Source organism: Pseudophryne corroboree (genome assembly GCF_028390025.1).
Source record: "Pseudophryne corroboree isolate aPseCor3 chromosome 3 unlocalized genomic scaffold, aPseCor3.hap2 SUPER_3_unloc_1, whole genome shotgun sequence".
Taxonomy (NCBI): domain Eukaryota; kingdom Metazoa; phylum Chordata; class Amphibia; order Anura; family Myobatrachidae; genus Pseudophryne; species Pseudophryne corroboree.
The window spans coordinates 2625572-2649284 of NW_026967493.1; the positions used below are offsets into that span (position 1 = coordinate 2625572).

General features: G+C 44.2%; 1 protein-coding gene across 6 annotated transcripts in view; it reads left to right on the forward strand.

Annotated features, from left to right (window-relative positions):
- LOC134983119 (oocyte zinc finger protein XlCOF8.4-like) overlaps positions 1 to 23713 on the forward strand; it is a 64225-nt gene that overhangs the window by 4208 nt on the left and 36304 nt on the right. For 3 of the 6 annotated variants that reach the window (XM_063948843.1, XM_063948845.1, XM_063948844.1), the window contains exons 3-6: positions 254 to 448; positions 528 to 690; positions 768 to 865; positions 994 to 1246. In XM_063948843.1, the coding sequence (XP_063804913.1) occupies positions 254 to 448; positions 528 to 690; positions 768 to 865; positions 994 to 1246 (709 nt within the window). The remainder of the gene's footprint in view (positions 1 to 253; positions 449 to 527; positions 691 to 767; positions 866 to 993; positions 1247 to 23713) is intronic. The other 3 variants (XM_063948846.1, XM_063948847.1, XM_063948848.1) reach the window with 3 other exon arrangements.

A 23713-nucleotide genomic window follows, 5' to 3' on the forward strand; every position in this document is an offset into this window, starting at 1 on the left:
CTGTGACATCACTTATATCTATAGTAATTATACAGGGACATGACTGGGGAGGTGAGGGGATCTGGGAACATCACAGTGACATCACGTATATCTATAGTAATAATGCAGGGACATGACTGGGGAGGTGAGAGGGATCTGGGAGCATCACAGTGACATCACTTAGATCTATAGTAATAATACAGGGACATGACTGGGGAGGTGAGGGGATCTGGGAGTGTATGCAGTGATATTTGGCGTCTCCCCCATTACTCAGGATTACACAGTAGTGAAAAAGACATCCGGTGAGTGTGAGACACCCAGCAGCCGCCATCCTCATGTGTCAGGAGGACTGATTAGGACCCAGAGCCCCATCACGGTGCCTCCACTCCACACACTGATACATGACACAGACAATGACCAGAAGATCCTGGATCTCATCATCAAGATCATTCAGCTGCTGACTGGAGAGGTGACTGCTGGGAATGGGACATTATACAGTAACACCAGGGGATATGTATGTGTGATGACTATGTCATTGTGTGTGTCAGGTGCCTATAAGGTGTCAGGATGTCACTGTCTATGTCTCCATGCAGGAGGGGGAGTATATAGAGGAACACAGGGCTCTATACAGGGACGTGATGATGGAGAATCACCGTCCCCTCACATCGCCCGGTAAGAGGAGACTGTCCTGTATTGTACAGGGGAGAGCAGGTATGGGCTCTCCCTATATACACACATCTGATAATCACATATATACAATGTACTCATTCACTGTGTATCTCCTACAGATGGACCCAGTAACAGAGATACTCCAGAGAGATGTCCCCATCCTCTGTATTCCCAGGATTGTACAGAGGAAAATCACAGGATCCCACAGGAGGATCAGGTAGGTGGGATTTAGGGTCTCGCCAATATACCATTGTACACTGAAGACATAATTGTATTGTACTGTTTGTTCCCACTTAATATTATTTGACATAATTACACTGTTATTGTTTTCTTGGGGTTACTTAGACTGAAAACCTGACTAATGTTAAGGCAGAAGATATAGAGGGAGAAGAAGAGACGTATGTGACTGATATAAAGGCAGAAGATCTAGAAGGAGAAGAGACCTATGTGACTGATATAAAGGCAGAACATACAGAGGGAGAAGAAGAGACATATGTGACTTATATAAAGGCAGAAGATATAGACAAAGAAGGAGAGACGTATGTGAGGAGTGATCAACAGTGTAAGGAGGAGGAAATCCCTACAGATATCAGCGCAGGTGAGTAATAAACACTTCTTACAAAAAAAGAGTCATATTTTCTCCTTGCTCAGACACTACAGCAATCTCTTAACCTACACCCTTTTCTGTCAGTGCAAACTAATGAGGGAAATGTATCTGCCCAGTGCGGGAGTCAGGAGCCATCAGCCCCTATTATACTCCTGCTCTCCCCCTCACATCATGTCACTGTGTGTTACCAGCCCAGACATCTGACCAGTGTCCTCCTCACACTCTCTGGTGTATCTCATACATCAGAAGCCATCAGCCCCTATTATACTCCTGCTCTCCCCTCACATCATGTCACTGTGTGTTACCAGCCCAGAGATCTGACCAGTCTCCTCCCCACACTCTCTGGTGTATCTCATACATCAGGAGCCATCAGCCTTATACTCCTGTTCTCCTCCTCACATCATGTCACTGTGTGTTACCAGCCCAGATATCTGACCAGTCTCCTCCCTACACTCTCTGGTGTATCTCATACATCAGGAACCATCAGCCCCTATTATACTCCTGCTCTCCCCCTCACATCATGTGTGTTACCAGCCCAGAGATCTGACCAGTCTCCTCCCCACACTCTCTGGTGTATCTCATGCATCAGGAGCCATCAGCCCCTATTATACTCCTGCTCTCCTCCTCACATCATGTCACTGTGTGTTACCAGCCCAGAGATCTGACCAGTCTCCTCCCTACACTCTCTGGTGTATCTCATACATCAGGAACCATCAGCCCCTATTATACTCCTGCTCTCCCCCTCACATCATGTGTGTTACCAGCCCAGAGATCTGACCAGTCTCCTCCCCACACTCTCTGGTGTATCTCATGCATCAGGAGCCATCAGCCCCTATTATACTCCTGCTCTCCCCCTCACATCATGTCGCTGTGTGTTACCAGCCCAGAGATCTGACCAGTCTCCTCCCCACACTCTCTGGTGTATCTCACACTTAATTTTTTTCATGTGTTTTGGCCCCAGACCCTCTCCAGCGACCACAGCAATACTGTTTGTTAACCCCCAGTGCCTGCAATGGGGGACTGTTGTTGTGCTAACCACTGGTGCCCAAACTCCCCAGCTCCCTGTGTGGCACTAATATAGACTGTGCACTAACATCTGCTGCAGTCTACTGCCTCAGGGCAGAGGGCTTCACACTGCAGACTTCACACTGGAGCACTAATGGGTTTGCAGGGCTGTTTGTGAGGCAAAGCAAAGCCACTGCTGGGGGAGCCATGGAAGCTGGCATGTAAGGATTAAAGTTCCACTTCAGCCAGGATGGTTTTCCCGGGCTGAGAGCTATGAGATTCCAGTGCTCTGTGCTGCACGGGGGAGAGCCCACGCAATTCCAGACTGTGGTACTAATCAGAGTGCTGGTCAGTGTGTACAAATGTGTAACATAAAATCTTTATATAAATGTGTTTAAATGTCTGTGCAGCAATGAGCTTGTACTGAAAGTCCCATGCTGCAGTGCTGCTTTGGGTAAAGCCTGGTGCAGAATACGTCTAAAATGTATAGACATATTGTGTAAATGTATAAACATTACCTAATAAATCTGCACATGGTACTGGTATCCCTGGTGGTTTAGGGGGAATCCAGAGCTCTCTGTGGGTTTTGGGTCTCCCAGACAAATGGAATGCCTTTTGTTATAGCTTCCCCCATGAAAGTAGCATGGGAAGACAGAGGCCATTACAGCCAGCTGAATATTTTCAGGGATCCCCAAAGGACTTCCTCTCGGAGGGCAGGAGACTCTGCCAAGGGGCCCTGGTTGCTCGTCTCTGGAGCTTGAATCCAGGCTAGACGTGGCAGGCTTGGCCTCTAATCAAATCCCTGGAAGTAGTTTTGGAGGGACCTTTTTTTTTCCACCCCAGACAAACCGGCACCTTGGCTTTGACTAACATGGCAGGTGGGCCAAGGCACAGAGGAGTGACCGCTCCCCACAGTCCATAGGGTACAGTGTTAAAGGTGATCATGCCTTGGGCATGCAAGACCTATACACCTAACGTGATTGAGTAAGGGATAAAAGAAGCATGTGTGCCCTATTTTAGTTTATACCTTCTGTGACATCAAGAAGATTGAACTGCTGCCTTCTGTGACATCAAGAAGATTGAACTGCTGCCTTCTGTGACATCAAGAAGATTGAACTGCTGCCTTCTGTGACATCAAGAAGATTGAACTGCTGCCTTCTGTGACATCAAGAAGATTGAACTGCTTTTAACATCTGCATGCTGTAACCCATCTTACAAAATGGTAGGTTTTTTTTTTTTAAGACTATTGGAGCAAAAAACTTCTCGTCTTCAAGACGACTGCCTTTTATCTTGTTACCAACAGGAATGCACCAAATGCATTCCCATTCTCCAGCTGTTATGGATTGAATCCTGCGTCTCCAAGCTCCATCTTCTGCTAGTTACTGTGCAGGGCCTGCTCTATAGTGAGAGACTGGGAAATTTTCAGCTGACGCTATTTAGGAGGCATGTCAGCAGTGTGTCTACGCATCCACAGCAGCAAGCACCGGTGGTAGGACCTTGTGATGGCAGCAAATACTCGTTCACTGCACAGTAGGTGGCATCGGTAACAGGCAGTGATAAAGCCAAATATTTATCTTATAACGTACACTATATATTGGTAAGAGACTCAGTACGCAATTGGCGTACAGGGTACCGTAATGGTACGCTCCTAACGTAGCAGACGCTGGATCGTGAGCGCGACACGTACGCTCGCGGGTTTACGCTTGGTATCGAGCACGCTATAGGCGGCCGTCTACCGTAATGCTACGCTAATAGCGTAGCAGATGCTGTGCCCACGAGATGAACACAAGCGGCGCAGACGCTCACGGAATGATACTCAGTAAACCTTATTAACCACACATTGAAAGGATATGCTTATATGGTAAACCTTAGTACTGTAATAATGTAATGATATAACGCTACTTAACCTTGTTAATATAAAAGCTGCCTGAGCGATTGAGACGCTCAGCGTACCCTTAGCAATATAATAAACACACAATACCTTGTTAGGTTCCAAAACCTTTAAGACAGAGAGACGTTCAATGCAAAGAATATACAGTACAGCTTATACACTACAAAACTAACATTAATACCTAAACAGAATAACTATACGTAAATATACAATAGCGGCACAATCGCAAACAATAACATACAATGAGAAAGAGTAAATGGCTAACACAGAAGGAGAATTAAATGGCCACAGAGAACTTACACACGTGGGGAACAATCGCAAGCGCAGTCCTGGATACCAGCTCTCTAGTTAGTCAATGATGAAAACCTTTGTGGAGAGAAGACTGAGCTGGCCCAGGCTGGCTGTCCTTATATACACAACATACATTAACAATACAATGGTCCCTACAATCTCATTGTTCATTGGACACAGGAATCTGTCTTCACATTATAACAAAAGGTCATAGGTTGGTTCGAACAGGTGGGCTGTGACTATTTCAAACTGCTCAGGTGGGAGGGAATCTCAGGTTTCCCGCCACTTGGATATTGGACTGCAAATACAGTAAATGTCCATAAACTTCTTATAAACATAACTATACGCAGGAGCGATTAATCTCTTTCTAACCAACACCGGAATGTTACTAATAATATACTCTTCCGTTGGATACTAAACACCACTGCTCAAAACCTGTCTGACCCTTCGTATCATGTAAAGAGGGATCTCTGTCCATGAACCACTTACACTAAACAAACTTACAGATATTATTAAGGGGACCATAACCTATAAAATATACTATTTGGATTAACTATGTAGCGATCGAGTCGCCCACCAGACGCACACAAACTCTACCGTAAATGCACATACCACGCGCCTGAGCGCGCACACAACTGCGAATATGCGCACGCACGGGAGGGAAGGTGCACGTGCAGCGGGCAAGCGTATGGGGTTAATACAAGGCATCATAGGTCGCTAATAACTGCCATTTCCTAAACAATTCAAACAGAAAAATATATGTCATCATGTAAATACCTTTTTATGATTGGGTAAAGGGAGGAGAGGAGAAGGTGGGAGAGATATGACCTAGTGAGATAGTAAAAGCATGTGTGTATGAGATCCATGTCTGAGGGGTCATGTATCATCGTGCCGTACGTGTTCTAAATCAAGCTTCGAGGTATTGCGAAGTATACATTTGAATCCTTCTTATCCCGTATTAAGGGTCTGTGGATGGGCTGTCAAACTCTACCGAGCTCTTTTTGGCTTTTGGTTGCAACAAATGGGGAGCACATTTAGTTGATGATACATGAATGGGGGGAATATGTGAGTGCTGATATCTGTGTCTATATTCCCTATCGACTATGTGTGTCATTACCTGAGGGTTGTAGAGGTGAAGATAAGAAACAACGTTATAAATGTAGTCATACAATTATGTGAGTTTAGTATGCATTCGCCGATTGGAGTCTTGTCTGATCGTCGTATCTTTACTGTAGCTTTACGGATAATGGCAATCGAAAGCTTCTTCAAGTGTCCATAAAATTATAGTCTCTAAAGTATTGGGTTTTCGTAGAAAGTTAAAGTCACTAGGGATATTGGGTGTTGGTGACATAGTTCATCAATGGTCTGTATAAAAGAGGTTGTCAAATTCTTCTTCCAAGCGGATGTCTTTTGTACCTTGGAGGAAAACAAAGGAGAAGCGGGTGAAAGAAACGGACCGTGGAATCACATTTTATCACAGCATTGTCTCAATCCTTGGGTCATAAATTAAACCAATTGGGATTACAGTGTCCTCGCTCCTCAGACTCATCACTCTAGTACTCCGTTTACACTTTATTAAAGTCCGAACGCATCTAAATATCAAACTGACCAATATGACGACTCCCAGAATACACAAGAGAAATTTCCCTATATCCATAATAATGCCTTGGGCCCATTCTCCTAAACCAGAGAACCAATTTCGTGGGTTCAACCAAGACCCCTAAACTGTCAGCTCATTACCCACAGCAGCGAGAGTGAGATTGTGTCTCCTTCGGAATTCCCACTTTAATTGCAAAATGTCATCCATCTTTTGGTCTATGACCTCGACCGGATCCTCAGTGCTGTTTGTAGTGTACGTGCAGCACTTTACACCATACTGAGTTGCTAGGGTGACACAATGGCCCTCATTCCGAGTTGTTCGCTCGGTGTTTTTCATCGCATCGCAGTGAGAATCTGCTTAGTGCGCATGCGCAATGTTCGCACTGCGACTGCGCCGAATAACTTTACTATGAAGAAAGTAAGTTTACTCACGGCTTTTTCATCGCTCCGACGAACGCATTGTGATTGACAGGAAATGGGTGTTACTGGGCGGAAACACGGCGTTTTAGGGGCGTGTGGCTGAAAACGCTACCGTTTCCGGGAAAAACGCAGGAGTGGCCGGAGAAACGGTGGGAGTGCCTGGGCGAACGCTGGGTGTGTTTGTGACGTCAACCAGGAACGAAAAGCACAGAACTGATCGCACAGGCAGAGTAAGTCTGAAGCTACTCAGAAACTGCTAAGTCGTTTGTAATCGCAATATTGCGAATACATCGGTCGCACATTTAAGAAGCTAAGATTCACTCCCAGTAGGCGTAGGCTTAGCGTGTGTAACTCTGCTACATTCGCCTTGCGAGCGAACAACTCGGAATGAGGGCCAATACCCGCCTGTCACTGCTGTGAGATAAATGAGAATCGTCCTAAGCTGAACCAGCTCTGTTTTGTAGGCTTGTAGCTCTCTCCCAGTATACCTGAAGGTATCGTCGTACATTTCGGTGATATTATCTATCAAATTCGCGAGTGCGTTTATGTATTTGAAATTTATCACTCCCCTGGCGGTACGAGTGATGTCTAACGCGAGGAGAAATTGAATCCCAGTGGACTCAAGGATCAGATCAGAGGCATGATGCTCTGTCCTCTCTATCAGGTGCCTTTTAACGACGTGCTCGTAATGAGTGTGAGTATAAGGAGCTTGGGCACCGCGGTGAATATCTTTCATTTTGTTATGAGATACAGTCATTACTTCTGGCAGTACTTTTCCAATATAACATAATCCCTCTGAGTTTGGGGCAAGCCACTTATATGCCTTTCTCCCGCATAGGAAATATGCATCATCGGGGAGAACATATGGGACGGAGTATGTCATAACCATGTTACAAACTTTCCATGTGAAATCTCCTAACCCTAATTCTCCCATCTGTCTGGCACACATATTCGGTTGTATGATATGTGCACAGTATCCTGGTGATACTTCTCCAACTCGCATGGTCCTACTTCCTAGGGTGTACCTATATCGGAAATATTTTCCACTGTCGGCTATATGGCGTATAAGCTCTGTGTCTATGGGCATTCTATCGGCTCTATGTGAAAATGTCATGGTTTGATTACTCCATGACACTTCCCAATTTCCCGGCTTTCGGGGATTGGAAATATTAAAGCACACTAAGGACCTATCCACATGATATTGGTGGAGCTTCAAACTAGGAGGACTAGAGATATTAAACCTCTTATCCACCGGCCTCCCACCACTTAACTCAAGTACCTCTCCTACAGTTAAAGGGAATGGTACTAGTCCTGATTTGCTATGACCTTGAGGTACTTGAGAGCACACCCAACAATCTGTCTGGTTTAACACTTTACCCACTAATGAGTGATAGTCACCCAATGGATGCCGGTCCATGTTGATATTAAAACTGGACTGACGTTTCTTGATGCACCCATCCTCAACTATGTTATCACAATGCCTACAGATGCAATTTTCTTCAGCTAACAATCCTTCACAATTCCTTCTATAGTCAATGCTACCAGATCGTTTTCTGATACTCGCCTTTACTCTGTGATTATGTTGTTCTTGGAAATCTACGCCTCCGTCTCTGTCATCAGAACCCATTCCGATCCTTTCTCGACCTCCATGGTACTCTCGCCGAAACAGACTGCTCTGGTCAACATCATGGTCAACAGGAAAATCCGGTTCACAGTCTCTTGGGGCAAGTTCATCTTACAGGAGGAGAAAGAGAAATTTGTAATGGGGGTACAAAAAATAATTTGAGGGGAAAGAAAAATGTTACGATGCTTTTGTCCTCTAGTCTTATTGTTCTTCTTGCTCTGTTGTCATCTCAAAGGTGCTGTCTCTTAGTCTTCCAAAAACGAGCATTCTGGTCTGATACAATATTCCTTCCAAATCAGTGATCTTTCTGTAAGGAGCAAAAATCTTGCATTACCATTTGTCTAACTGATGTGTGACATACCATCTGTAAAGCATGAGAACATGAGAGAGAAGAAAAAAACAAAAGAGAGAGAGAACAATTCATATATATGTTACATAAAACAACAATAAACAAAAACATTGTCAGATCTTCCGTTCACCATCAGGCTGTCACATCAACACGTCCATTGGTATATTTGCACGGTCTCTCCCACCAGCATTTCCACACTGCACCCTTTTGTGCCTGGCCAGGACACACCGATGTCGGTAGGTCATACTGGGGTTAGGTAGACTTCTGCAAAGACCAAGTAGCTATGTGATGTTTGAGTTCTGCCGATGAACATCAGAGATGGGGGAAAAAGAAACATTTACAGATAAATTACAAAGTTTACCCGGCCGCCCCTGTGTCTTCAAGGAATGACCTCCCAATTACCTTGACTGTAACCTCAGGCTTACTATCAAGGCTTATGACCAACTTTCCTGGTTGCAAATTATAGGTGTGGCCTAAAAATCTTCCTATGTGGTACCTGATTACAATTTCATTTTTCATGTCGTCGTCTAGAGGGTCTGATTTTATGTGGGCTCTTACAATTTCTGGAATAATGCCCTTCCCTTTTACAGTTGTAACATGTTATCACCTTTGACTTACCCACAGGGGCCTGGGGCTTCTTACCCCCCTGTGGCTCCCTGTGCTTGCTGATATTCCGTTCGTGCCCAACAGCGGACTTTCTTAATGCAGCCACCGAGATACCTCTCCAGTTAGGTAGAGAGGTTTGTACCCTCGTTCTCAACACTTCCTTTAAACCATCCAATAATACATAATCTCAGCTATCTCTCTATGCTGTGCATTTTCTCCAATGTCCGTGATCCCGGTGTCTCTAGACATTTCTTGCAGTGCTTGATTGAAATAATCAGAAGTACTTTCCCCTTCTCTTTGTCTTATGGAGAAGATTTTGTTCCACTCGACAACAGATGGTAAATACACTCCTAACTGTAGGTTGATCTGCTTAATATTTTCCTGATTGTATTCCTCCGTATGAGGTACTTCTGCGTTTAACCTACAATCAGTTATAAATTTCGCAGAGTCAACACTGGAGGGCAAACATGCCCTCAGCACTGTCCGCCAACCTTTGTTGGTGGGTTCGGTGAAATTTCCTAGTTCTTTAATGTACCTCTGACATGTGGCTAAATCTCTCCTGGGATCAGGAAATTCGGACATAATTGTCCTTAATTCCATCCTGGACCAGGGACAATGCATTGCACAGTTCCTGGCGGGAATGATTCCCTGCGCGTCAGTCTTCCCATTGGGGACTGTGTTCACCCTGACAAGATTAAGTTCAACTACATCATCTTGTGTTTGCTCTACAGTGTGAGGTGCATTTGTCTGTGCAAAATATACAATACCGTACTTATCTGTGGACACGACCTCACCTGACCCTCCGTTAGGGGGTTCTACTACTGCCTTTACCGATTGGGCCGTGTCCACCTGGATGTCTTGTATGATGGCTACTGGGAAGAGTGTCGACATCGGGTTGGGTTCACTTTCTTGCTTGTAATCCTGAGGGAAGTTTAACATGGGGTGCAACTTGCACAGGTTAACAGTTGTACATTTAACAGTTTTACTTTTATCATTGTTACATTTATTACTATCATAATTATTAATACAGTTGCTAAGTGCATTTTTATCATATACCAGTGTGCCATTCTCTGTAACCAATTTTTCTCCTGTTGCCATATTTTTCTCACCAAAGTGAGAGTCAGCTGTGTAAGCTAATCCTCCTTGTATCTCACCTTCCCGTTGCCATAACTGTAAACAATCATAATGTCTGATCCGTCTCTTTGCAGATTTAATGACACATATCCTTCTCCTTAGATTTTGTAACACCTCGGGACTAAAACTGCCTACTCTTGGGAACTTTTCCCCGTTATGCACAGTCATTCTTTCCCATTCATTGAATAATACCTGTGCTTGTGATCCATTTCGGACCTCCTGGTCTGTATCACACGTTATATACCTTGCCGACCTTATGGGCCGGTTTACTAAATCAACCTGAGCCAGGGTTGATCGCCCCCTACCTGAACAACTGGCCCCCATCTTTGCAGGTGTTGCTTTCACTACCTCTGACCTTCAAATCAGGGTCTTCAGCGAACCCTTACAAAAACCAAGATGTCCGGGGTAGGCAGACAGTGAAAGTTTACAGAGTACCTTCACACACTCGCCCACGTCGACCAATACGCCCACACACTGCCTTAGCGCTGGCGTACTCAACCCAGGGCCCCTGCGACCTGTACCTCTATTTACTGGAACGTGTGGGTGTGATCCGCAGAGCACTTACCCTTCCCAGTAACTATCAGTTGCTGGAGAGTTCCTGAGTGATCAGCAAACCTCCCTTAAAATAAAAAAATTTACACAAATCACGTTAGAATGTACAAATATCGTTTATGACCCCACTAGCGTACACAAACGGTACTGGGTCAAGTTACAAACTAATGCACACAATTACATGCGGTACAATCGTACTGCGTATAAGCAACTAACCTTATGCGCAGAACGACCAACGGAATCGATAATTGCGGCTGCGAATTCCTTTCAGCCAGAGCTTGATGGCCTATATGGGTATTGCACCAACCCTCCGGGGTTGTGCCTCTTTTCTCTATCTATAGCGGACTTCCTAGTCTGCTGTACCTAGACCTCCTGGTCTGTCTGTGACCTCCTGGTCTATGTCTACAGTAGACCTCCTAATCTGCTATACTCTAATGCTCTTACTACAATACTAACAAGGGATGCCTCCCAATCCACCACGCGCTATCACTCGCACGGATGTACCTCTACGAGAACTCGATTTCCTAGGTTCCAACTAAAATGAGAAACATATATATATATATATATATATATATATATATATATATACACACACTCTTTCACCTCATATACTCTTTACTTTATTTTCTGTACAGAAATTCCTTTAATTCAGTATCGCAGTCTAGTCCCAGAAGAGTTGCAACTAGAGAAGGTTCCCTTTTAGATTAAAATTTAGGATACTGAGATTAACTTTCGCTATTATCGCATTGCTTCCGTATCGCCTACTAAAACAATACTATCGTGTGATTTGTATTACGTGGGCGTATCCGTACACTTCGTTGCGTAATATGCCCTTGCGTCGCTTGTCCTGCCCCTTGTTAGAAACACGTGTACGCAGGCCAGATATGTCCACAGTAACACAACTAACACGTTTATATCAATGCAAATGATCTTTAACTGTAATCATTTACCGAGCACCACACAGATCTCCCTTGTATCTTTAGGCAAAGCTGTGTGCGTGTTTTTACAAGTATTCCCTTAAGTATTAGTTTTATTTTTAACTACCAATAGCAACAAATCTTTCTCAGCACATTATCAATGATAAATGGCAACCAGGAGAGTGAGATGTGAAATGAAAAATGCAGGTGTGTGCGTGTATTGCGTACGCAATGTGTATCAAACAGGAATAAACAGTTTTAAAAGACAAATAGCGTACTGTTCTTACCTTTCGGTTCCGGATTCCACCAGCACTCCTACAACTAAGCGAAGCAGACGCTTATCTGATCACCACTACCGTATCCCCAACCACCAAAACGGATACGAAGGGATACTACCTTCCCGCCCTTTGCTGACAGATAAAGTCTGCTTAGTTTCGCTAGAGCGGATATGTGGGGGACGGACGAGCGCCCAATTGATAAAGCCAAATATTTATCTTATAACGTACACTATATATTGGTAAGAGACTCAGTACGCAATTGGCGTACAGGGTACCGTAATGGTACGCTCCTAGCGTAGCAGACGCTGGGTCGTGAGCACGACGCAAGAGCGACACGTACGCTCGCGGGTTTACGCTTGGTATCGAGCACGCTATAGGCAGCCGACTACCGTAATGCTACGCTAATAGCGTAGCAGACGCTGTGCCCACAGATGAACACAAGCGGCGCAGACGCTCACGGAATGATACTCAGTAAACCTTATTAACCACACATTGAAAGGATATGCTTATATGGTAAACCTTAGTACTGTAATAATGTAATGATATAACGCTACTTAACCTTGTTAATATAAAAACTGCCTGAACGATTGAGACGCTCAGAGTACCCTTAGCAATATAATAAACACACAATACCTTGTTAGGTTCCAAAACCTTTAAGACAGAGAGACGTTCAATGCAAAGAATATACAGTACAGCTTATACAGTACAAAACTAACATTAATACCTAAACAGAATAACTATACGTAAATATACAATAGCGGCACAATCGCAAACAATAACATACAATGAGAAAGAGTAAATGGCTAACACAGAAGGAGAATTAAATGGCCACAGAACTTACACACGTGGGGAACGATTGCAAGCGCAGTCCTGGATACCAGCTCTCTAGTTAGTCAATGATGAAAACCTTTGTGGAGAGAAGACTGAGCTGGCCCAGGCTGGCTGTCCTTATATACACAACATACAGTAACAATACAATGGTCCCTACAATCTCATTGTTAATTGGACAGAGGAATCTGTCTTCACATTATAACAAAAAGTCATAGGTTGGTTCGAACAGGTGGGCTGTGACTATTTCAAACTGCTCAGGTGGGAGGGAATCTCAGGTTTCCCGCCGCATGGATAATGAATTGCAAATACAGTAAATGTCCATAAACTTCTTATAAACATAACTATACGCAGGAGCGATTAATCTCTTTCTAACCAACACCGGAATGTTACTAATAATATACTCTTCCGTTGGATACTAAACACCACTGCTCAAAACCTGTCTGACCCTTCGTATCATGTAAAGAGGGATCTCTCTGTCCATGAACCAGTTACACTAAACAAACTTACAGATATTATTAAGGGGACTATAACCTATAAAATATACTATTTGGATTAACTATGTAGCGATCGAGTCGCCCGCCAGACGCACACAAACTCTACCGTTAATGCGCATACCACGCGCCTGAGCGCGCACACAACTGCGAATATGCGCACGCACGGAAGGGAAGGTGCACAATCAGCGGGCAAGCGTATGGGGTTAATACAAGGCATCATAGGTCGCTATATTTTTCGACTTTGACAGCAGTTACTGACGGTTAGAGGGAATCCCCGAATGGCCCAGGTCCTGTGAGACCCCAATCCAAATCTGATCACTTAGCGTTGGCAGCGATGGCGCATCTGGCCACAGTTATTGGGGCCTTTCCTTTTGGAGATAAATTAGATGATACTAAAATTCTCTGGCAAAAGTGATGGTGTAATTATTCTCATTCTCCATCACACTAGAAAGCCCTTTCTAATGTATTACTTCCAACACTGCACAATGCGCAAACAGTTGGACGCTCGATCAAAAATCAGCAGGTTTTAGATAAACTTAGAAATGGATAAAGTATTGAAGTCCATCAGTATCCAAAGGAAAATGTCTTTCTACTGTACAATCCAAGACTTCATTAACCCCAGATTAGAGCTAGAAGCTGTGCATGGCAGGCAGCTGACCTTGAATAAGGCTTCCCTAGTTCCTACACATCAGAAAGGCTGAGGCTTGTACTACAGAATATTCTTTTTCAGAAAATCCTCTGGATTCTTTTGCTCTATTCTAGACCAGAGGAGCCTCAACAGATTTGTCCATGTCAGACATTTTCACACGGAAACAGTGATTTATTTCCTGGAGACCATCATCCAAGGGGACTTTGCCAAATCCATTAATCTGAAAGACACTTTGATGTCCTGGCGACGGTGCTTCCAGCTCCCCGCTCTCTTTTATAGCAGCATCTCCAGGAACATTTCCAAATGTGCTGTTGGTGGAAGGACAGTACAAGATATTGCCATATGTGGGCTTCATCCTGGTGATAAAAATGTCAGAACATATCCGAGATAATACAAATAATAATATCACACCACATAACATTCCTGGCAGTGCATACACATACAATACAGAGCGAAGTGACTGTCAGAGTAATGTGTGTTAGGGTATAGTCCTTGGCGTATCATCTACAGACCCATCAGCAGACAGCAGCAAGGAAAGAGCTACAGCTGGTGAGAACGTTTTCTTCCACCATAGGGGTGGTCTTCTGAGCAAGATGGCAGGTGTGTAGATTCCAGCTGCAATACCATGTAGGACAACATGCAGGAATCTTGGGATTGCAGCGTCAGGTTACTGAGAACCACCAGGAGACGTCTCATCTGGTGTCATGATCTAGAGGTAACGACACAGGGAATGTCACCCTTACACCCAGAATGGATAATACATCAGACACTGCCACAGGCTCGGGAGCTCACCTCCAGGCAAAGATAGCAAAAGGTACAGTTATGCTTGAAAGTTTGTGAACGCTTCAGAATTTTTAGATTTCTGCTGAAATTTGGCCTAAAACTACCTCAGATTTTCACGTAAGTCCTAAAACTAGATAAAGAACCAAATCAAACAAATGAGACACAAAAAATTAAAACATGCAAATTTTTTTTTATTGAGGAAAATTATCCAATATCACATATCTGTAAGTGGCAAAAGTATGTGAACCTTTAGGCTTAGCAGATATTTTGAAGGTGAAATTAGAGTCAAGTATTTTCAATCTATGGGATGACAATCCGGTGTGAGTAGACAACAGGGCTCTATCAAAATGTTTGCAACACATGTTTGTGGTAGTGTATCAAGCCACGAACATAGGAGATTTCTGAGGACCTCAAAGAAGAGTTGTTGACAAGCTAGAAGGCCACTGGATCAAAGAGTCCAAAAGAGAACTTTTTGGTTCAAATGAATAGCAATATGTTTGGAGAAAGGAGAACACTGTGGGCTCTCAAAGTCAGAGACTTCCAGAGGAATACAGACACCTTCCACAAGCTGTGACACTGCGAAACTCATGTGCTGCTCTTGCAGGGCTGGAAGATACAACTAATAGAGGCTCTACAGAACAGGAGGATATGGGGGCTTCTACTAAAGATAGGAATAGGGACAGGAAAATTGCATCTCCAAAAAGGACTGCACTTCTCTTGAGAGATTCCATTATTAGAGGAATACATCTGGGAAATGCAAATGAAGTAGAGAAACAAGATGGTTACCTGGAGCCACAGCTCCAAGGGATAAAGAGCGCATACTAAGAATTGTGAAGGCAGCAAGAAAAGATGGGGAGGTGGATGTCATTGTCCATCTAGGGACAAATGACCTGGCTAATGCTGAACTCATGACGGTAAAAGATGAATTTAGGAAGTTAGGGACTGCTCTGAAGCAGGTGGCAACCACACTAACTTTTTCGGAAGTATTGCCAGTACACAGAGAAGACAGAACTCATCACAACAGAAACTTCAATGTTTGGCTAAGAACATGTTGCGATGAGGAGAGATTTGGATTTATAGGCCATAGTCACACCATCTGGCAAGATAGGAGCTTATACAAAAGTGATGGCCTGCACCTATCTTCAAGGGGAATGAGAATACTAACTGAACAGTTTGGATGCTTCATCAAGAACTATTTAAACTAACAGGGGGGCAGGGAACCAAATAGGAATAAAGAAATCTGCTCCGCTAACCCAGAGGTATTATTTCGGCAGGCAAAGGGAACAGGAAGCATAGCCACAGCAACAGATGATAATTCAGATCAAAACCAAATAAACATAGGCAGAGAGATGAACATAGCTAGGAACAGAAAAAGCACAAACAAAACTCTAAAAGCTATGTGTGCAAATGCTAGGAGCTTAGGAAATAAAATCCCAGAAATAATGGCAATCATGACTGGGACATGGATATACTTTATTTAGGAATGACAGAATGGGAAAAGTCGGAGGTAACAATGTATGTGTAAAAAAAAAAAGCACAACTACTACCTTAATACAAAGTATTGAAGAAAAAACTGAGGCTCTTTGGGTGACCATAGAAACAGGGGAGAAGTTGATTATTCGTATTGGCGTAATATACAGGCTATCAGGTCAGGTACTAGACAAGAACCTATTGCAGGACATAACTAAAATGGCATTAAAAGGAGATATAATAATCATGGGAGACTTAATCTTCCTGATGTAAACTGGGAGGTGTCTGTTACTAGTTCTGCTAGAAGTAGTGACATTTTTAATTCACTGCAGGGAGTATCCCTCCACCAATTGGTGAGAGAGCCCACTCGGAAAGACGCAATATTAGACTTAATATTTACAAATAGAGACAGAATATCGGACGTAAAAGTGGGTGAAAACCTGGGATTCCGTGATCATCAAGCAGTATGGTTCAGCATAAAGACTGACTCATCCCATGCAAACACAAAGGTGTTGGATTTTAGCAAGGCTGATTTTGTAGGGATGGGAAAATGTGTAAGCGATTCTTTGGCAGAGTGGAGGAACTTGGAAGCAGTGCAGAAGAGGTGGGAAACATTAAAAAGGGCAATATTAAAGGCAACAGAACTTTTGTTTCAAAAGTGTTAGGAAAACCCAAGGAAAAGGAAGCCAGTGTGGTTTGCAAAAGAAGTAGCAAGTATTGTATTGTGAAAGCAAAACAGATGGCTTTAAGGAAATATAAGCAGACACAAAATTATGAATACGAAGAGATATATCTTGTTAGACAGAAGGAGACAAATGGCCTATACACACTGGGCGATTTTGAGCTCAAACTCGGCCAGTGTGTATGGCCGAGCAGAGAGTACTGATGCGCGCTGCCGCATTATCGCTGTCCGTTGGGCTGTTTGAACACCCAAATTAAGCAAATTCCCCAGTCTCCTACTGTGGAAAATGCGTCACACCCCCCCCCCCCCCATGAACATCGCTGGGCACAGGAAAATAGCTCAGTGTGTATGCACCTTAAGAAGGTAATCAGATGTGCAAAGGCACAAGCTGGGGAGAAATTAGACCAGCCAGTGGGTAAAGGAGGCAAACATATTTTTTTTAGGTATATAAGCGAAAGGAGAAAAACAAAAGGCCGAATAATAAAACTAAAGACAGAGACTGGGAGTCTTGTTGAGGGATACAGTGTAATAGCAGATCATCTTAATAATTCTATGTGCCAAATATTCACTACTGAAAGAGAGGGGAAGGGGCCACAGTTAAGTTGCAGGGATATTCAGGAACTGAAACAAGTACATTTACAGAGGAAAAGGTCCTAACAGAACTCTCAAAGCTGAAAGTGGACAAATCTATGGGGCCAGATGAGATGCTAAAAGAGTTTAAAAAGGTGCTGGTAGCACCATTAACAGAATTATTCAACCAGTCATTAGCTAGTAATTCCAGAGGACTGGAAAAAAGCGAATGTAGTCCCACTGCACAAAAGAGGAAGCAAGGAAGAGGCAAACAACTGCAGACCAGTGAGTCTTACTTCAGTAGTGGGGCAACTGATGGAAACACTCTTAAAAGAAAGAGTTGTAGATTATCTCAAATCCGGCAATTTACAGGATCCCAAACAGCATGGATTCACTGGGTGGAGATCATGTCAAACAAACCTTATTGACTTTTTTGACTGTGTGACTAAAGTGATGGATAAAATTGGAGCTGTGGATATAGCTTATCTAGACCTTTGTAAGGCTTTTGATACTGTCGTACATCGCAGACTGCTAAATAAACTTGAAAGCTTGGAATTGGATGGTGAGATTGTTGAATGGATAAGATCTTGGTTGTAGTAACTGGAGTGCCTTCACAGGAGGGAAATGTTACCAGTGGAGTACCCCAGGGTTCTGTACTTGGACCAGTGCTTTTTAATATCTTTATTGGTGACATTGCAAATGGCATTAAAGGGAAAGTATGCCTTTTGCTGATGACACAAAATATATCTGCAACAGGGTAGACACAACAGGTGGGGTAAAACAAATGATTGAGGATCTAGATAGACTAGAAGAATGGTCAAGAGTGTGGCAATTACAGTTGAATGCCAAAAAATGCAAAATTGTGCACTTGGGCCTAAAAAATCCTAAGGCTAAATATAGTATTAATGGTACTATACTGGAAACTACTGTGGAGGAAAGGGATATAGGAGTCACTATTTCAGGTGCCTTAAAGGCAGGTAAGCAATGTAACAAAGCAATGAGGAAGGCTAGTCAGATGCTTGGCTGCATTGGGAGAGGAATCAGCAGCAGAAAGAAAGAAGTAATAATGCCACTGTATAGGTCATTGGTACGGCCTCATCTAGAATACTGTGTTCAATTCTGGAGGCCATATCTTCAAAAGGATATTAATACATTAGAAACTGTACAAAGGAGGGCAACTAAAATGGTGCATGGCCTACATCACAAAACATACCCAGAAAGACTAAAAAAATCTCAGTATGTATAGTTTTGGAGCAGAGAGAGGAAAGGGGGGACATGATAGAAACTTTCACATATATCAAGGGTGTTAAAGTCCAGGAGGGAAACATTTGTCAAATGAAGAGAAGCAATAGGACACGAGGACATGCACTGAGACTGGAAGGGGGGAGGTTCAGGGGAAATTTGAGGAAAAATTACTTCACAGAAAGGGTAGTAGACAAGTGGAATAGCCAACCATCAAAAGTGGTGGAGGCTAAGACAGTAGAGCAATTTAAACATGCATTGGATAGACATAAGGATATCCTTACAAAGAAAAAGGGATCAAATAAGGTTTGAGATAAAAATAATGTAAAAAAAAAAGGGGCAGACTAGGTGGGCCAAGCAGTTCTTATCTGCCGTCAAATTCTATGTTTAACACTGCATTCCAGCATAAAAACCTCATACCATCTTTGAAAGGGTGGTCTTCAGTATGCCGGCGGCCGGGATAACGGTGACCAGCATAGTGGCGCAGGGATCCAGACCAGCTGCATGCCGACAACTATTCTCCCTCTTGGGTGTCCACGAACCCCCTGGAGGAAGAATAAATTGTGTGGCGCGCGTAACGCACCACCGTGCCCGCAAGGGGCTCATTTGCGCTTGCCCAGCTGTCGGTATGCCTGCGTTCAGGATCCCGGCCGCCGGCATACCATACTACACTCATGTGAAACACGGTGGTGGTGTTGATAGATTCATTGTTTGGGTCGGTTTTGCTGCATCTGGCCCAGGATGACTAGCCATCGTTGAAGGGACAAAGTATTCAGAATCATACCAGAATATTCCAAAGGAAAATGTCAGGACATCTGTCCATGAGCTGCATCTCAAGAGAACTGGTCATGCAGCAAGACAACGACCCAATGTACACAAGTCATTCCACCAAAGAATGGTTAAAGAATAATACATTGAAAGTTTTGGAATGGCCAAGTCAAACCTGACCTTAATCCAATCAAAATGTTGTGGAAGGACCTGAAGCGAGCAGTTCATTGGAGGAAACCCAGCAACATAACAAACCTGAAGCTGTTTTGTACAGAGGAACGGGGTAAAATTCCTCCAAGCTGATAATCAGGACTAAACAATTACTGGAAACATATACATGCAGTTATTGCTGCACACAGGGGTCATATCAGTTACTGAAAGCAAAGGGTCACATACTTTTGGCACTCACAGATGTGATATTGGATCATTTTCCTCAATAAAAAAGTGAGCACGTGTAATTTCTTTGTCTCATTTGTGTGATTTGGTTCTCTTTTGTCTACTTTTAGGACTTGCGTGAAAATCTGAGGTAGTTTTTAGGCCAAATTTCAGCAGAAATGTAGAAAATTCTTAAAGGTTCACAAACTTTCAAGCACCACTGTCTATGGCTACGGGAAGAGATAAACGTTGTGTAAATTAGAGCAGTATGGAAAGTAGTTCAGTGTTTCCATCAACAGTTACTGGAGAAGCATCTCCAAGTATTCCTTTCCTCCCACTAGGGTGGCCAATCTCGGGCCATTTTTTCAATCCCGGGTATCAGGATTGAAAAATGGTCAATCTCGGGATACCAGGGATTGGCTTTCTTAACTGTGTCCACCCGCTCTGCCTCTTCCCGCCCCGCAGCCATAAATCAACTTACCAAACTGCAGGGGCGGGTGGGTGTGGAAACTTCATGCGGGCGCTCTGCTGTCTACAGGAGGAGGCGGTGGGTGACAGTCGCTGTACCATCGGTCTCAGCAGCAGCAGGTGACGGGCTTGTGACTGCGCAGCATGACATCAGAGTCAGAAGTCATGCTGCGCAGGTGGAGGAGGGAGCCATGCAGCATTCAGAGGTCACGCTGCAGCTGCATTGGGGGAGCCGGGCACCCAATGCTGCCCGGCATTAAAGAGCCGCCTGATCACTCAATCCCCGGTATTGGAGCTTCCAATCCCGGGATTGAATCCTGGCCTATTTTTTGCCTAAATCCCGGGATTGGCCACCCTACTCTCCACTCCACTGAAACTGCCCTCACAAAAGTCTGCAATGACCTCCCTTTTGCTAAATCCAAGGGACTATTCTTTGCTTATTCTCCTTGACCTCTCTGCTGCTTTTGACACTGTGGACCACCCTCTCCTTCTGCAAATCCTTCACTCCCTTAGTCGGCGTGATACTGCCTTCTCCTCGCTATCCTTCTACCTCTCTGACTGTTCCTCTTCTGTCTCCTCTAATGGCTCCACCTTTGCCCAACTTCCACTAACTGTAGGTGTCCCCCAAGGTTCTGTTCTTGGACCTCTCCTTTTTTTCCATCCCCTTTAGGCAAACTCATTATCTCTTTTGACTTACAATATCATCTCTATGCTGATGATACTCAAATCTACCTTCCCTCCCCTCTCTCCTGCTCTCCTCACTCGTGTATCCAACTGTCTCTCTGCTATCTCTTCTTGGATGTCCCAGCGCTTTCTCAAACTTAACATGTCTGATGGGCCCTACACACATACCGATCCGCCGCTGAGCTGCCCGACGGTGGATACGCCCGATGGGCGACCCGTTGGCGGAGGGGCAGTGACGGGTGAGTGAAGTTTCTTTACTCCCCCCATCACCCGGCTCCATAGAAGTGCAGGCAAGTATGGACGAGATCATCCATATTGGCCTGCAGGCACAGGCGACGGGGCACCATTATCTGTTGATGGCACCACTATCTCCTCTATCACCCAAGTGCGCTGTCTTGAAGTAATCTTTGACTCCTCCCTCTCCTTCAAACCACACATTCAGCACCTCTCACAAACCTGTCATTTTAATCTCAAAAATATTTCCAGGATCAGACACTTTCTCACCCAGAATGCCACTAAGACCCTCATCCACTCACTGGTCATCTCCAGGCTAGGACCACACACTTCAAGAAATGCAACAATTGTAAAGAAAGTTTTCACACATGAAAGATAGCGCTCACCAAATACCATGCAAGAATAGGTGTATAAAAACTAATAAATTTCATTCACCCTTAATAGGATGTTGATCTTCATAAGATGGTAAATAAAAATTCACTCTAGGAGTTCTTTATATCGACCCAATATTCAGATAGAATAGGCGGTATCCCAGGAAAACCTGAAAAGATAAGTGCCTCTTTCCCCAGTTGGATTGGGATTGGAATATGAGAGACCATAGTGTAGTACTTTTTTTAAAAACACGCACTGGTTTTAATGCACAGATAAAACTTACAAGAAGTTAAAAGAACAAAAGCATGTCATATTAGACACCATAGGACAACACAGATGGTATATCACCCAGAGATTCCCTGCAGCCCCAGCAGATAACGATGGAAGATGTGCACAATCTCTCCAAGGGGTACATTTACTAAGATTCGTATTTTCCAGAATCATGTCCAAGTTCAATCACGAATGACATCGACAGTGTAAAATTGCAACTTTTTGAATTGATTACGACTAATTTACTAAGCTGTCGTATTCGGGTTTTTCTTTTCTTCCGATGTCGATGTCATTCGTGTTTTTTTTTATATTTTTACGGCAGTGATTAGCAAAACACTGCCGACTTTTTTTACAATCAATCTCGGCCGGATCTGTGTGATCCGTGCTGGGGTTCATTTTTTTTTTTTTTTAATTAAACAATGTAAAATCTAAAAAAAAAATGCGTGGGGTCCCCCCTCCTAAGCATAACCAGCCTCGGGCTCTTTGAGCCGATCCTGGTTGCAAAAATATGGGGAAAAAAATGACAGGGGTTCCCCCATATTTAAGCAACCAGCATCGGGCTCTGCGCCTGGTCCTGGTCCCAAAAATACGGGGGACAAAAAGAGTAGGGGTCCCCCGTATTTTTAAAACCAGCACCGGGCTCCACTAGCTGGACAGATAATGCCACAGCCGGGGGTCACTTTTATATAGTGCCCTGCGGCCGTGGCATCAAAAATCCAACTAGTCACCCCTGGCCGGGGTACCCTGGGGGAGTGGGGACCCCTTCAATCAAGGGGTCCCCCCCCCAGCCACCCAAGGGCCAGGGGTGAAGCCCGAGGCTGTCCCCCCCCATCCAATGGGCTGCGGATGGGGGGGCTGATAGCCTTTGTTGTCAAAGAAAAGATATTGTTTTTAGTAGCAGTACTACAAGTCCCAGCAAGCCTCCCCCGCATGCTGGTACTTGGAGAACCACAAGTACCAGCATGCGGCGGAAAAACTGGCCCGCTGGTACCTGTAGTACTACTACTAAAAAAATACCCAAAAAAAGACAAGACACACACACCGTGAAAGTATAATTTTATTACATACATACACACATACATACATACTTACCTTATGTTCCCACGCAGGTCGGTCCTCTTCTCCAGTAGAATCCAAGGGGTACCTGTTGAAGAAATTATACTCACGAGATCCAGGGGTCCAGGCTCCTCGGGAAATCCAGGGTTAATCCACGTACTTTGAAAAAAAAAAAAAACGGTGTCCCGACCACGAACTGAAAGGGGACCCATGTTTGCACATGGGTCACCTTTCCACGAATGCCAGAAACCCACTTTGACTTCTGTCTAAGTGGGTTTCTTCAGCCAATCAGGGAGCGCCACGTTGTAGCACTCTCCTGATCAGCTGTGTGCTCTTGTCCTCACTGACAGGCGGAACACGGCAGTGTTACAATGTAGCGCCTATGCGCTACATTGTAACCAATGATGGGAACTTTCTGCTCAGCGGTGACGTCACTTTAGGTCAACCGCAGGGCAGAAAGTTCCCATCATTGTTTACAATGTAGCGCATAGGCGCTACATTGTAACACTGCCGTGTGCTGCCTGTCAGTGAGGACAGGAGCACACAGCTGATCAGGAGAGTGCTACAACGTGGCGCTCCCTGATTGGCTGAAGAAACCCACTTAGACAGAAGTCAAAGTGGGTTTCTGGCATTCGTGGAAAGGTGACCCATGTGCAAACATGGGTCCCCTTTCAGTTCGTGGTCGGGACACCGTTTTTTTTTTTTTTTCCAAGTACGTGGATTAACCCTGGATTTCCCGAGGAGCCTGGACCCCTGGATCTCGTGAGTATAATTTCTTCAACAGGTACCCCTTGGATTCTACTGGAGAAGAGGACCGACCTGCGTGGGAACTTAAGGTAAGTAT